This window comes from Carassius carassius, chromosome 20, assembly GCF_963082965.1.
Source record: "Carassius carassius chromosome 20, fCarCar2.1, whole genome shotgun sequence".
Lineage (NCBI taxonomy): Eukaryota > Metazoa > Chordata > Actinopteri > Cypriniformes > Cyprinidae > Carassius > Carassius carassius.
The window spans coordinates 32538924-32553010 of NC_081774.1; the positions used below are offsets into that span (position 1 = coordinate 32538924).

Here is a 14087-nt window from a genome sequence, read left to right on the forward strand (position 1 = left end):
AAACTATTCCAAGGCAAAAACTGTTAACACTGAACATTGAAACGGCTGCATATTCGGTGGTAAGTTCAGAACTTATTCTTAATATAAACATCCTGCAAAAATATGAATTTGTTTTATTTTTCTTTCTTACAAGAGATTTCAAATCCAGATGATTAGATTTTTTTTGTGCAATTTTTGGTTAACCCTATTATATTTACATTTACATTTATGCATTTAGCAGACGCTTTTATCCAAAGCGACTTACAGTGCAATCAGGCTAACATGTTTTTTCACCTTATATGTCTGTATAATTGCTTATAATCTTAGGCCTGACCAAAATAATTTTATTTTTATTTTTTGCTTTTTACTAATTATATATAATTGGTATATAATATTGAACACTATAAAAAGACTATACATTGAAAATGCATAATTTATTTTTGTGTATAATTGGTTGGGTTTAACTATAATACAAATGTGATAAATATTACTCTGTACAAAAGCAGTGCTGAATACTCTACTTCTACTCCATCCAAATAACTAAATTAGTGTTAAAATACTAGTACTAAAACTGTTGTAAATTTCTAAACATATTTAGAAAGTATTACATATTACAAAGTAATATGTTTAGAAATTAATATATATATATATAAATCAACAACTTCAAAAATCTTTACTTTAATCAACAACTCACAGTGTTACAAAAGAATTAATAGCTGTGTAATAACTGTGTATTAATATAAATATTGTTATTCATTTATTCATATGCCATCTAGTCAGGGTATTACATAAAATACTGACAGTAAGCTGTATATATTATTTAATAATTATTATTAAAAAGAAGTAAAAACAAAAACAAAATAAGTTCCTGTAAAGTATCTTAGCGAGCCTGTATAATGGCTTCATTGCCCAGAATTTTGTATGAGTGTTTTGCTGTTATTGATTAACAGTTCCTCTTTGCAGATGATGTGGTTTTGGCATTTTGGTGTGACTGAGTGTCAGTTCCTCCCTTGAGATGATGTGCCTTTGGCATGTGACTGTCATGGCAAAAATTATTATTTAAATGCACAGTCTCTTTCTTTTAAGTAAAAGCAATTATTTTTTATTATGACGAAAGCACAAGAAGGCAGGAACAAGGAACTCTGATCCACAAAGAATAATTTCAGCATGAATGGAAAGTTAATATAACTTTTAAACAACCATATTTGTTCATACGCTCAAAAAAATGATTTTAGTTGTTTGCTCAGTTTACTTCAAATAAGCTTAAACAACATTAACCTTTAGTTTTTTATTCAGTTGTCAATTGCACTAAATTTTATCATGTTAATTGAAATTACATTTGTAAAATGTTAACAAACCATTAAAGTTAAGTTGGGCCTACATGAATCAGTTATGTTGCATTGACTGAAACTGAGTAGTGGATTTCTAGTTCCCAGCATGCTTTGTGTAGGGATAGACCAGGAGAAAAAATGTTGAAATTAAGTGCTGTTTAATGTGTTTTTGCTAAAGGGAAAGACATATTAAAGTTTGTTGTTTAGTTATTTTTGACACTTAAAAGAGCATGTTTATGATTATTTTTGAGGTTACCATTATGGTGAAGTACAGACTTTGTGGTTAGGCTATAGGCCACATGAGCTGTAACTATGCTAATGTCATGAGAACGCTTTTGCTTGATCTGTACTTGCATGCTGCAAAAACTGTACTTAGTGTTATGTTGTACTGAACAAGTGTTATGTTGCCTGTTACATGAATGGTTTGAACGGTTTATTGAATGGGTGATGGTATATGGTAGATGAGGGATGGATGGCAGGCCAGAATTAAGCCACGGGCACAAAGACACACTTCAGCACCATCAGGTGCAGAAAGATAGTTGGTTTTCCAAAGTATCCAATTGATGACGATGAGAGAATCCTCCAAGATGCAAGAGAGAGTCAGGTTTAGTCCACACATGTACTCAAAGTTGCATAGACAAGACCGGATAGTGACTGGGTGTTTGTGGCTGACTTTTGTAGTGAGCGCATGATGAAGAGTGACAGGTGCTGCAAATTAAAAGTCAGGTGATTGTGATCGGGGTTAAGTGGTTGTGAGGGCAGGAGGACCTGGCAAATCCGTGACAAGCACATGATTTACACAGTCTATATTGTCAGCATTTCTACCCTTCACAATCAAACAATCATAGAACATATACTGTACATGTGTGTATGCACCTATTGACAACCTAAGCTCAAGCTCTACTCTTCACCACAATGGTAACCTAAAAAAAACTATTTTATGTTGTGTGAGCTATACTAAACATTAAAAACTTAAACTCTAACAGGTCTTTCTATTTAAAAAAATAAAAATTTCAGGGAACATTCACAGAACATGTACAGTGAAATTGTTGTGATCTCATTAAATTAGCATGAATTTTACTCATCAGTACATTTAACTAAATCCAAGTTCAAATAAATCAGTTTAAATACGTTGAAATGTGTGTCATAATTTTGTTAAGTTAGACCTACAAGCTATTTTTTTGAGTGTACTAGAATGAACTAGTATTAATTTATAAAATTATGAAGAAGGCTAAAATATTGGTATGTCATTTAATTTAAGAATGTAATGTGGCTGCACTTCAGTTTTCAAAAAAAAAAAAAATCGGATTAAAGCAACTTCATAGTATTACAAAAACTTTTAAACTCTGTTTCCCACATAAAAGGTCCAAAATTAACCTCTCAACATTCTTTTTAGACTGTGAAGACAGTGACTTTAAAATGAAACGCCATAATGAGAGAGAAGATGAGGACACTGCCTCTAAAATTATTTATCCATCTTCTGGATCAAGCTGTATGTCTACAAAGAGTAATGCATTTATGAATAAAGATCCTCCTAAACTCAGTGATGGAACACTGACCTCTGACCCCAGGTAAAACACTAACCATTTTAGCAATTGGCATAGTCTTTACCTGAAGTGAAGTCCTTTTTCAAGTAAAGTCTAAAAAATGTTCTGTGACAACAAAATTACTCTATTATTTTTTATTGTACATATAAGAGCAATACATATTTTGAATCTATAAAGGGTCTACCTTTATTTGTATAGACTCATAATAAGAAAACAATGCACTTTCTGCCGTCTCTTCAGAAGTTATATATATATATATATATATATATATATATAGTGATTGAGTGAGCATGATGATTTTTACATAATTCTATATAAAAAAATGAAGTCTCCCACATCCAGTTCTAAAAAGTCTTGTGACAAAATGTACTGTATGTGTTTTATGGCCTTATTTAAGTGAATTAAATGTTCACTAACCACATTTTTTCACTAACCACACATAAACGTTGTTCTCTTGAAAACACAAGCATGTACGTTAATGTCTAATCCCCAGATGTCTAAAGCACTTCTCTTGTCACAAGAACATTTTTATGGTATTCCTTATTTGTAAATGAATCAATGTAATTCTGAAGATCATTCAAGGTATACAAAATGTATGGATACAATGTTGTTTTGTTTGATTTTGGCAGCATTAGCAGAAGACAGGGATTAGAGACTTCAGAAACCTGTTCTGTGTCTGTGAAGAGTAACAGATCTATGTCTCAACCCATTGACTTCAGTGATGCACCAGTGCCCTCTGAACTCAGAGTAGATGACACACAAGTAGCTGTCATGGGCCAACCAGTGAATGACCACCTTCAGAGAGGCAAAGACCAACACAAAAACAGCATGAAGAACAAGTATGAGAGATTATTTGAGGGAATCAAAACCCAAGAGAATGAAACCCTTCTGAACAGGATCTACACACAGCTCTACATCATAGAGGGAGAGAGTGAAGGAGTGAATGAAGAACATGAGGTTTTACAGATGGAGAAAACAGCCAGAACAAAGCACTCACAAGACACTCCAGTCTACTGCAATGACATCTTTAAAGTCTCAGCTAAAGCAGGATCTGAGGAGAAAGAGCAGATCAAGACTGTTCTTACTAAAGGCATTGCTGGAATTGGAAAAACCATCTCTGTGCAGAAGTTCATTCTGGACTGGGCCGAGGGAAAAGCCAATCAGGATGTAGATTTCATGTTTGTGCTTCCATTTCGAGAGCTGAACTTGATCCGAGATCATCAGTACAGTCTTCACAGACTTCTGCTGGACTTTCATCCTGAACTTCAAGATATGGACTCAAAGATTTATGAGGAGTGTAAAGTTGTGTTCATCTTTGATGGTCTGGATGAAAGCAGAATCACACTGATGTTTTCAGAAGCTCATAAAGTTTGTGATGTGACTGAGACTTCATCAGTGGGTGTGTTGATGTCAAACCTCATAAAAGGAGAGCTGCTTCCCTCTGCATTCATCTGGATCACCTCCAGACCAGCAGCAGCCAGTCAGATCCCCTCCAAATACATCAACCGTCTAACTGAAATCGATGGATTCAATGACCTTCAGAAGGAGGAATATTTCAGGAAGAGAATCAGTGACCAGTATCAAGCCAGAAGAATCATCTCACACATCAGAAGAGTAAGAAGCCTCCACATTATGTGCCACATCCCCGTCTTCTGCTGGATCTCATCCATTGTGCTTCAGAAGCTCATGGAAGAAGATTTGAGTGCAGAAATCCCTCAAACTCTGACTGAAATGTACATCCACTTCCTGCTGATTCAGATCAACATGAGGAACCAGAAGTATGAGGAGAGACAGCCAGACAAACTCCAGCAGTCCAACAGAGAAGTTATTGTGAAACTTGCTGAACTGGCTTTCAAACAGCTGATGAAGGGTAATGTGATGTTCTATGAGGAGGACCTAATTGAGAGCGGCATAGATGTCACTGATGCCTCAGTGTATTCTGGTATTTGCACTGAAATTTTTAAGGGGGAATGGGTGTTTCATCAGAGGAAAGTCTACAGCTTCATTCATCTGAGCATTCAGGAGTTTCTTGCAGCTTTTCATGTGTTTTATTTTTATGTAAGTACAACTATGAAGGGACTAAACAATTTTGTTTCAGTACAAAATTTGCTTAAAGGTGCAGTGGATAAAGCCCTTGAGAGTGAAACTGGACACCTGGATCATCTCTTGCGGTTCCTGATGGGCGTCTCACTGGAGTCCAATCAGAGACTCTTACAGGATCTACTGACACACACAGAGAACAGCTCAGAGAGCATCAGGAGAACCACACAGTATATTACAGAGAAGATCAAAGATGGACATGGGCTCTCCACTGAAAGATCCATCAATCTGTTTCGCTGTCTGCTGGAAGTGAAAGATCAAGCTTTGTCCAGAGAGATTCAGGAGTTTGTGAATTCAGATAAACACTCAGAGAAGAAACTCTCTGCTGCTCACTGCTCAACAATCGCCTACATGCTTCAGATGTCCGAGGATCCGCTGGATGAGCTGGATCTCAAGAAATACAACACATCAGATGAGGGAAGAAGAAGATTAATACTAGCTGTGATCAACTGCACAAAAGCTCAGTGAGTGTTAAATTTGTGATAAAAGATTTTAAATATTTACAATATCTAAAAATCACATGGCATTTGTATACTTCACTCGTCCTTTGCTGATATACTTATAAATACAATTAGTAACATCCTCCTTCCTTGTATTTTTCCCCATAGTTTTGCTGACTGTAATCTCACTGCTCAGGATTTTGAAATTGTGTCATCATCTATTCAGTCATCAAACTCTGTTCTGAGAGAACTGGATCTGAGTAACAATGACCTACAGGATTCAGGAGTGAAGCTGCTCTCTGATGGACTGAAGAATCAAAATTGTCTGCTGGAGATACTGAGGTGAGTAAAAACGTGTTGACATAAGTAAATGTACTCCATCTACAGACTTACGCTAGAGGAGAAAAAATAAGCTTCAGGCAAGAAAATGCTTATTATTATTATTATTTATTATTATTATTATTATTATTATTTGCCGTCCATCTCAGCCAGGTGTGCCAGTCCTCATCCTCTCATGGACCTTTTAGGGATTAATGTAATGCCCTTTTTAGCACTAGCACATCCATCTTAACACTGGAGGGGGACAACTGAATGCAAAGTGGGACACTAATGGGGATACAATCAGTTCCATACTCATTCTCCTTATTTCAGGAGTGTGCCCTCCCCCACCTTCCACCTTTACAGAGATTATTTTCTGGTCTCCAAAAGGGATGAGGGGTTACATCCAATTCTAGATCTGCTCAACATTGGAATTATGTTCTCATTAACTTAATGAGCTTGGGTCTGAGTTTGAACCTCCCAAAAAGTATTTTCTGTAAGTCAGACTACCAGTGGTGTTATGGGATTGGACTACAATGTGTCTCCAGCATGAGTGGAGTCAATAGTTTCAGCTGTGGGCAGCGTAAGTTGATTTGGCAGAGGTACAGCCAAACCAAAATAGACTTTTTTGCCTCAGTCAGGTTGACCCACTGTCTCCTCAGGTTTTCCCTCTAATCTCCATATCCATTAGGGATGAATGCCATGGGGCAGACGTCACTACGGTACCCTTTAGCATCCTGTTTCTTGTGTGGTGCCAGGTGACTGAGACCTATTTTCAGAATGCAAGTTCCTCCCTATTAGAGTACTACACAGGCCTCAATTCTAAGCCCTAGCCCGGCCCTGGCCCTTGTCCAACCGCTTGCCAAAGTTCTCTACCCGTGTCTTTATTTCTTTCTCTCTCTCTTCCCCATTACAAAGCATGCTGTTGCAGCCATTAAAATATAGTTCAGTTATGTTTTTAATTGCAAGTTGGTTATATTTCGTTTAATTTCTTTAAACTTGACCAAAAGCCCAACCTTAGGGGTGTAAATGAGTTGGGCCCCATCTGGCTTGGGATGAAATGCAGGGTTCTACTACCTAGGACCTTGCAATAGTCTTGGACAGCTTATTGGATGCTCCTGTTGAATCCTTGAGGAGTTTACAACTCTCAAGGTAGCTCTGTTATTGTAATTGGTGATTACATTGATCAAGAGAGTAGTAAACATGTAGGCCTTCTTAGTAGCTGCATTTTGCACTTTAAGGTTCCATCTTTGCCTTGTCGTTCTTCAGGCTTTCTTCTGTCTTATTTGCCAGAGAAAGAGTGTATCCAGTCAGGGCCCTTAGGATTTATGTTTACTATTCAGTCCTGTGGTGTAAGTCTGATCAACTCTTCATCTGCTTTGGTGGGTGCAACTGATGTTCTGCTACTAACAAGTAGAAATTATTGCATTCCGTTACTGATGCAATATCTTTTGCAGTATTGCTTTGCCTCAAGGTATCAGAACTCTCATGCCCATCATGTGACTTCTTCAAAGGTGCTATTCAAAGCTGTCTTTGCAAGATGTTTGTACTGTGGTAGGCTGGTCCACTCTGTACAAATATAATTTATGGCTGAGCGATTAATCAAAATCGGATCGCAATCGCAATACGGTGTTAAGGTTATGGTGTCTACAGGGTTAGATTGATAGTTAGGCAAATAAATACTAAAGAAAAGCAACATGAGATTTGGCTTCGAAATGACAGGCACGGAACAAAAAAGGTAATTTGCAAGACCTGTGTCAACACATATCAAGAGCTCCATGTATCAGTTATTCTGCCCTCGCATGTACGACGTCTGCTTTGTACAGCTAGACAGATAGTTAACAGCAATGAAGAAGAGAAAATCCAGATGTCCAGAAAATCCAAATCTTGTTGAGGATTGATGTTTTATCTTTTGTTCTCTTTTCTTCCTCAGTTTTATTTCTTAATCTTTTCTCCATTTAAGTCTGTAAGACTGAAACAATAAACATAAAAAGAACAAATAAACATTACAAAAGTGTAACGTCTGTTGTGTCTTTTACACAATCAAATATAAAGTTACCCAGTAACAATATTCTCTATATCACTCTTTTACATAATGAACCACATATGTTCTTAATGTGTAGAAATCAAACAAACATCATCAGTATCACCAAACTAACTGCTACACTGTTACATGCATAATCTATGCAAATCAGCAGATGAAAGCAAACCAACTAAATTAATTAATCTGAGGCGAAGTGTCTATGCTCGTTGCTGAACAGATAAATCAGAGCGTCAGAAAAACAAAAGGCTTAGATCTAGAGCATACGCGAGAAAGCGAAAACAGCCACGAACATAGTAAAATACATTACTGAATGTAAGCATATACATCATACAACAACCACAATTCTGACGTGTAATTACTTACAGACACATATTTGACCAAGCTGTGTAATGAAGCAGACTCGTGAATTATTCCTGCGCTGTTGCTCTTACAGGTCTGTTAATTAAACGAGTCCGACTAGGAACTATAACTAAACGCCAGAGGGCAGCACATCGGTCCTGTTTTCAGTACTAGAGAAAAAAATATATATATATTTATGTTTTAACAGTACATGAACATCTTCTTACACATTTTATCTCCCAAACAGATTCTAATTTGAAATAACTTTATAATGAATGCATGTTTGCTATTCCCAATTCAGAAGACAGCACACATGGCCTGTATCTTTAAAAGCTTCTCACACTCGCTCCTCTCTGCGGTGCGGAGCCAGGGACATGAGTAGGCTATAATCGACATTACACAATAGGCTGCATGTGTGCAGCAAGTGTAAATGGCTCGTCCGTGAGACGTGGGGTATATGTCTCACGGACGAGCCATTTACACTTGCCGCACACATGCAGCCTATTGTGTAATGTCGATTATAGCCTACTCATGTCCCTGGCTCCGCACCGCAAGTCTCAATGAGCACATCTGGCAATATGGAGAAGGCTTGATGCATATGTGCAAAAAAAACAAAAACAAGAAACAGAAACCCTCCCAAAATAAAATAGAAAATTTAATGGATTTAATGGATATAATGGGAATTATATTTATATTAATGTAAACTATAATGGTGTCTACTGGTATTTGATGGATTTTATTGGTGGGATCTAATTTGGCATGGGGGAATCAATAGAACAGTAATTCAAATAGAAATAATGGCCTAAACTCATTTTATTTTTTCAACAGAATAATAACAAGTAATGGAGCACTCGCGCAATCACATTGGTGGAATAGTTTAAGCGATTAAGAGCGTGCATCAGTTGCTTTTAGGGTCTGTAAAGTCATGAATAATCTGGAAATGACATACAATTTTAAAACAGCAATTTCCAGGCCTGAAAAAAAATGTTTTGAAAAAGTAGTGGCACATCAGCACATCTTGACCACAGCGACCTGCTGCATGCTGCGATACAAGACTTTCACTCGCATTTCGGGACAGCTGATAGAATTGTCACTTGACTAATCGGGTCATTGTTGCTTTGTCACAAAAATATGTATAATTTGCACTACTTTAAGTATTTTAAGCCATTTGGTACTTGTGCGCTCCAGAGGCTGTATTATGTGCCCTTACAGTCACATCCAAAGTTTGCACGTATAAGGCCGCCTCGCGATTATTATATAAGAGATATTTTTCATAAACTGTTGCAGCCAAACACACCAAATAAACCAAAAACCAAATGCCCACAATATGATGTCTGATGGTTGTTGACAAAACTGTGTCGTCAGTGTTGGTGCTGTATTGGACACTTGCACTTAACATTATGCTATATGAAAAACACTCTCAAATGGAATTGACAAGGTTTTTGCTGGCGAATGAGGAGATCGATGTTTTGTCTGTTAACAGAATGGCCGCATCTGAGGCAAGTGCAGCACATTATACACTTTCATTAACTTTTACATGTTATTTCATTTTTATTGTTGCTATGGGGACTTCGTTTTTCTTGTTGTTTAATTCACTTGTCCAAAATCTCATGATATAAATGATTATGCAAAGGATATTTAAAATGTACAAAATTATATTGGCTAGATGGCAAAAAACGTACTTCTCCGGTCTTCAAACACACAAAAACAGACATAGTGTTTGAGTAAAGAAATGCTGTACTATTCAAACAATTATTTGTCTGCCCTTAAAGCAGAGATCTGTCTCCTCCTGGCTGTGTACGGCGCGTCAATCTGAGTGGAGGCGGGTGAAGTGACGAGGTTCGCTAAGAGCTCGAGGATCCAAGGGTGTTATATAGTTCTTTTTAATATTTATAATCGCTTACATATTTGTAAAACCCTCTGATTTAAAATAATTATAACAGATTATAATAGAGTTATGAAGTCTGGATAGTTTTTACACAGCACATCTGACTGGGTTCGGGTATGACAACTGCTATTGTCTGCCACAGAGCCCTGCACCGGCCCGTGTTCAACATCTTATCAGAATTACCGGCCCGAGCCTGCCCTCTTTAATTATAATCATAATCCATAAAGATGTACTTCTCTCTAAAGGCTTGTCTAAGGAGAAGATGGCTTATCTCCTTACTATTTCCACCTGTCACATTTATGGCAGTTATTTTTGCTGGTGCTTTGCTACAAGCTTAAGCTTATTACATGTATTTGAATGCAGCAACTGTTCATCTGCTGAAGTCATGCACCATTGCCTACATACTGCTGCTGCTGAAACAATGTCTATTCGCTCTTGACAGTCGCCGTAGCATGATCTTGTGTTGTTGCCACCAGCGTGGCAATTATTATTATTATTCATCACTAATTGATGGATGTCTAAAATATAAAAATAAGGAGAAGGCTAAAACAGACCCAACCTGCGTCTGAACTATGACATGAAAATTGGCACGAAGCCAGGTCCAAGGGTGTAAAAATGTCAGGCCTGGGCTGAAAGGCAGGGCTCTACTCTGCCATATAAAAACTCTGCCCCGGAGGAGGGGGATCCGCCAAAATGAGGTGCCGCCGGATCCGGATCCTGCTTGTTCTGGCACAAATTAAGTCCTGAGCATCTCATTTGATTAATTCTAATTAATTCCTATGTGTTGAATTTAATTAATAATATTGCTTGTAATCTGTTTTTACTATTTTAATAACTATTTTATTGAGTAAATATAGTGTATAATTTTTTACGTTGTATAGGTGTGTGGCTGCATGGTGACAGAGAAAGGCTGTAGTTATGTGTCTGTAGATGACCTGTTTGTTGATATGTTTCTGTAGAATATCTTTCTGTTGTTGTGTGTCTGTAGGTTGTCTGGCTGTATGGTGACAGAGGAAGGCTGTGGTTATTTGTCTTCAGCTCTGAGTTCAAACCCCTCACACCTGAGAGAGCTGGATCTGAGCTACAATCACCCAGGACCATCAGGAGTCCAGCGACTCAGTGACAAACTGAACGATCCAAACTGCTCACTGCAGACACTCAAGTATGCATGGAAGCTGATATGTTGATTTGTGTGTGTTAGTGAAAGGTTTATTGTTAAGTAATTAAGTAATTAATCAATTAATTAATTAAATCTAAATCTATCTATCTGTAACATTCCTGATAGTGCCTTGAGAGAGAAATAAATCATTTTACATTCTGGATTCAAACACTTATGGTTTGGTTATGATAAATATAATCCTTTTTTTTTTTCTAATCTAGCTTTTACACAACTTTAAATGTGTCTTATTGTGGGTAGAAGAGATGTGAACATAGACTGTTACTATTAGCACTGATGCATAATAAACTTTAGATGGGTTTGGAGTTGTTAGCATATATCAGTGATTGTTACTCATATTCTTAGTATTACTTGTCTACTTTCTAAATAATCAAACATTTTCTTTCTTTAGTATGGACCATGGGGGCCCTTTTAGAATCACTCCAAGACTGAGAAAATGTAGGTCTTGTTTCATTCTCTGTCTCTCGTACAGAAGAAAAAGTGATGCAAACTATTTTGACAAATTTCTCATCTGTCATCTTGTGTTCAGATGCCTGTGATCTCACATTGGATCCAAATACAGCAAACAATAACATCATTCTGACTGATGAGAACAGGAGGGCAACATATGTGAAAGAGCCGCAGTCATATCCTGATCATCCAGAGAGATGTGTTGGTGGTGAGCGGGTTCTGTGTCGAGAGAGTCTAACTGGACGCTGTTACTGGGAGGTTGAATGGAGCGACTGGGGACAAGCAGCAGTGACATACAAGGGAATCGAAAGGAAGGGAGGGAGTGAATGTAGGTTTGGATACAATGACAAATCCTGGAGTCTGGACTTCTCTGATAACAGATTCACTGTCTGGCACAATAATAAACGAACTGACTTATCTGCCCCTTCGCCACTGTCTAATAGAGTAGGAGTGTATCTAGACTGGGAGGCTGGCACTCTGTCCTTCTACAGCGTCTCTGACACACACACACTCACACACTTACACACACACAACACCACATTTACTGAACCCCTCTATGCTGGATTCAGGGTTTACAAATCCACACTCACTTTGTGTCAGATTCAACAAAAAAGAGAAGATTTCTAACTAACTTACAGATACTTTAACCATTAAATCTTATGTAAATTTAAAGTATCAGAAGTGAGACTCCATCATTATCTTTTACAGTAATTTGCCTTCTTTAAATATATCAGTGAATTAAAAAAAAATGTTAAAAAAAGAACTATTAATCATTCCAATGCTCATTTTTGCTGTGAAAGAAAGAAAAGAAATGGCTGCAGAAAATAATTTTGCAATCACTTTCTTTAAATGATTCACAGAATTGGCTGTTGTTGTTGTTTTCTGTTCAAGAGGTATTTATTTGTTATCTGCATAGTTGCAAGGCACACACCTGTCTATAGAAGGTCCCACAGTAAACACTGCATGTCAGAGAACAAACCAAGCCATGAAGTCCAAGGAGTTCAGAGACATGATTGTATTGAGACATAGATCTGGGGAAGGGTACAGAAAAATGTCTGCAGCATAAAACATCCCAAATGGCCTAACCCTAACCCTAACCCCAGTGGCCAATGTTATAATTTCACATTGTTCACATATCTCAGGATTACATTCATTGTTGTGAAAGAACCATCAAAAAACTGTTATGAACTTAAAATAAGTTACTGCTAAGTATTTATGCTTAAATAAAGCTAAAATAAAATCTTTATATTCATGCTAAAATATATTTTGATTGAATCAACCATTTAGCTTATTTCAGATTCTATATTGACTTTGAATATGAATAAACAATATCTAACATCTCAAGCAAATGGAGCACTAATCAGCATTAAAACCATTACATTTCTTAATGTCACAGCTATGTTCTGCTATGTGGTCTATGTGTTTTTTGTTTTTGTTCTGTTCTATTGTCTTAAGTTCATGTTTCTCTGCTCTGTTTAGTTTCAGTTTCCTTTGTTTCTGATTATGTTATTATGCTTGATTATGCTTGTTTCTGTGGTTACAAATAATTATCTCCTCTCTAGTGTTTCAAAGTGAAAGTGATATGTGTCTGCCTCAGGCAACCTTTTACTTCTTCACAGGGATGTACAAACAAGGACAAATGTCACACAATCTTAAACATCTTTATGGTGACATGATACAAAAATGCTCAAAGGTGCAATGAAGACTGTAATGCTTATTCCAGGAACATAATCAATAAAATAATAAATCAATTCTCATTATCCATTTTGAGCTCCATCATATGGCAGTGGATTTTCTGCATTAACTTAAGATGTAACTTAAGTTACATCTGTAACTGCCTGTGTGTGCTGATCTTCAATATCACATAAATGCACATAGCAAAATCTCCAGTGTTCAATGTGTTTGGTTAAAGAGGTCATATATTGCAATTTCAAGTTTTTCTTTCTCTTTGAAGTGTTAAAAGCTCTTGATGCATAAAGAAGATCTGTAAAGTTGCAAATAATAAAGTCTCAAACCCAAAGAGATATTCTTCATCAAAGTGAAGATTCAACCATTTAAACGGCTCATTTAAACATGCCCCCATTCATTTAAACATGTCTAATCAAGTACACAGCTAAAGCCGAGTTCAAACTGCGGATTGCCTGTGCGCCGATTTGCAGCAAAAACAAGAAAAATAAGAATATGGATGGGGATTTCTACTAATTTTTCTTCCATTTCTTGGGTCCAAATGCACAGAGAAGAAGCCTTTTTTCTCAAACGTAGCCATGCTTGCTGATATTGTGGTCTATAACTTTCTCCTCGCTGCTCTTTATCTTGCTCTCTTCATTGGCTGTTGGTCATCACCAACATAGTTTTCAGTCAGAACACTTTTCACACAGCAGGATTTTGCCAACAATATCTCACGGGTGTCGCTGATTCTCTCAGGTCGCGTCTTTGCTCATTCACACTGCGCAATTGTCAATTGGCATTTGTTG

General features: G+C 37.0%; 1 protein-coding gene across 1 annotated transcript; it reads left to right on the forward strand.

Annotated features, from left to right (window-relative positions):
• The first annotated feature begins 3448 nt into the window (after window positions 1–3448).
• Window positions 3449–12756, forward strand: LOC132095932 (NACHT, LRR and PYD domains-containing protein 3-like). The gene is made up of 5 exons (XM_059501019.1): window positions 3449–5421; window positions 5566–5739; window positions 10975–11148; window positions 11555–11601; window positions 11693–12756. Exons 1-5 carry the CDS (start codon window positions 3449–3451, stop codon window positions 12238–12240), a joined length of 2916 nt encoding a protein of 971 aa, XP_059357002.1. The 3' UTR covers window positions 12241–12756.
• Window positions 12757–14087: the final 1331 nt, after the last annotated feature.

What these genes read in the sequence shown, in the direction of transcription:
- LOC132095932 (XM_059501019.1), top strand. Translation starts at nt 3,449, where the DNA reads ATGTATGGATACAATGTTGTTTTGTTTGATTTTGGCAGCATTAGCAGA. An exon ending in TGTCTGCTGGAGATACTGAG is followed by an intron (nt 5,740 to 10,974) that starts GTGAGTAAAAAC and finishes GTGTGTCTGTAG; the next exon opens with GTTGTCTGGCTGTATGGTGA. An exon ending in CACTCCAAGACTGAGAAAAT is followed by an intron (nt 11,602 to 11,692) that starts GTAGGTCTTGTT and finishes TCTTGTGTTCAG; the next exon opens with ATGCCTGTGATCTCACATTG.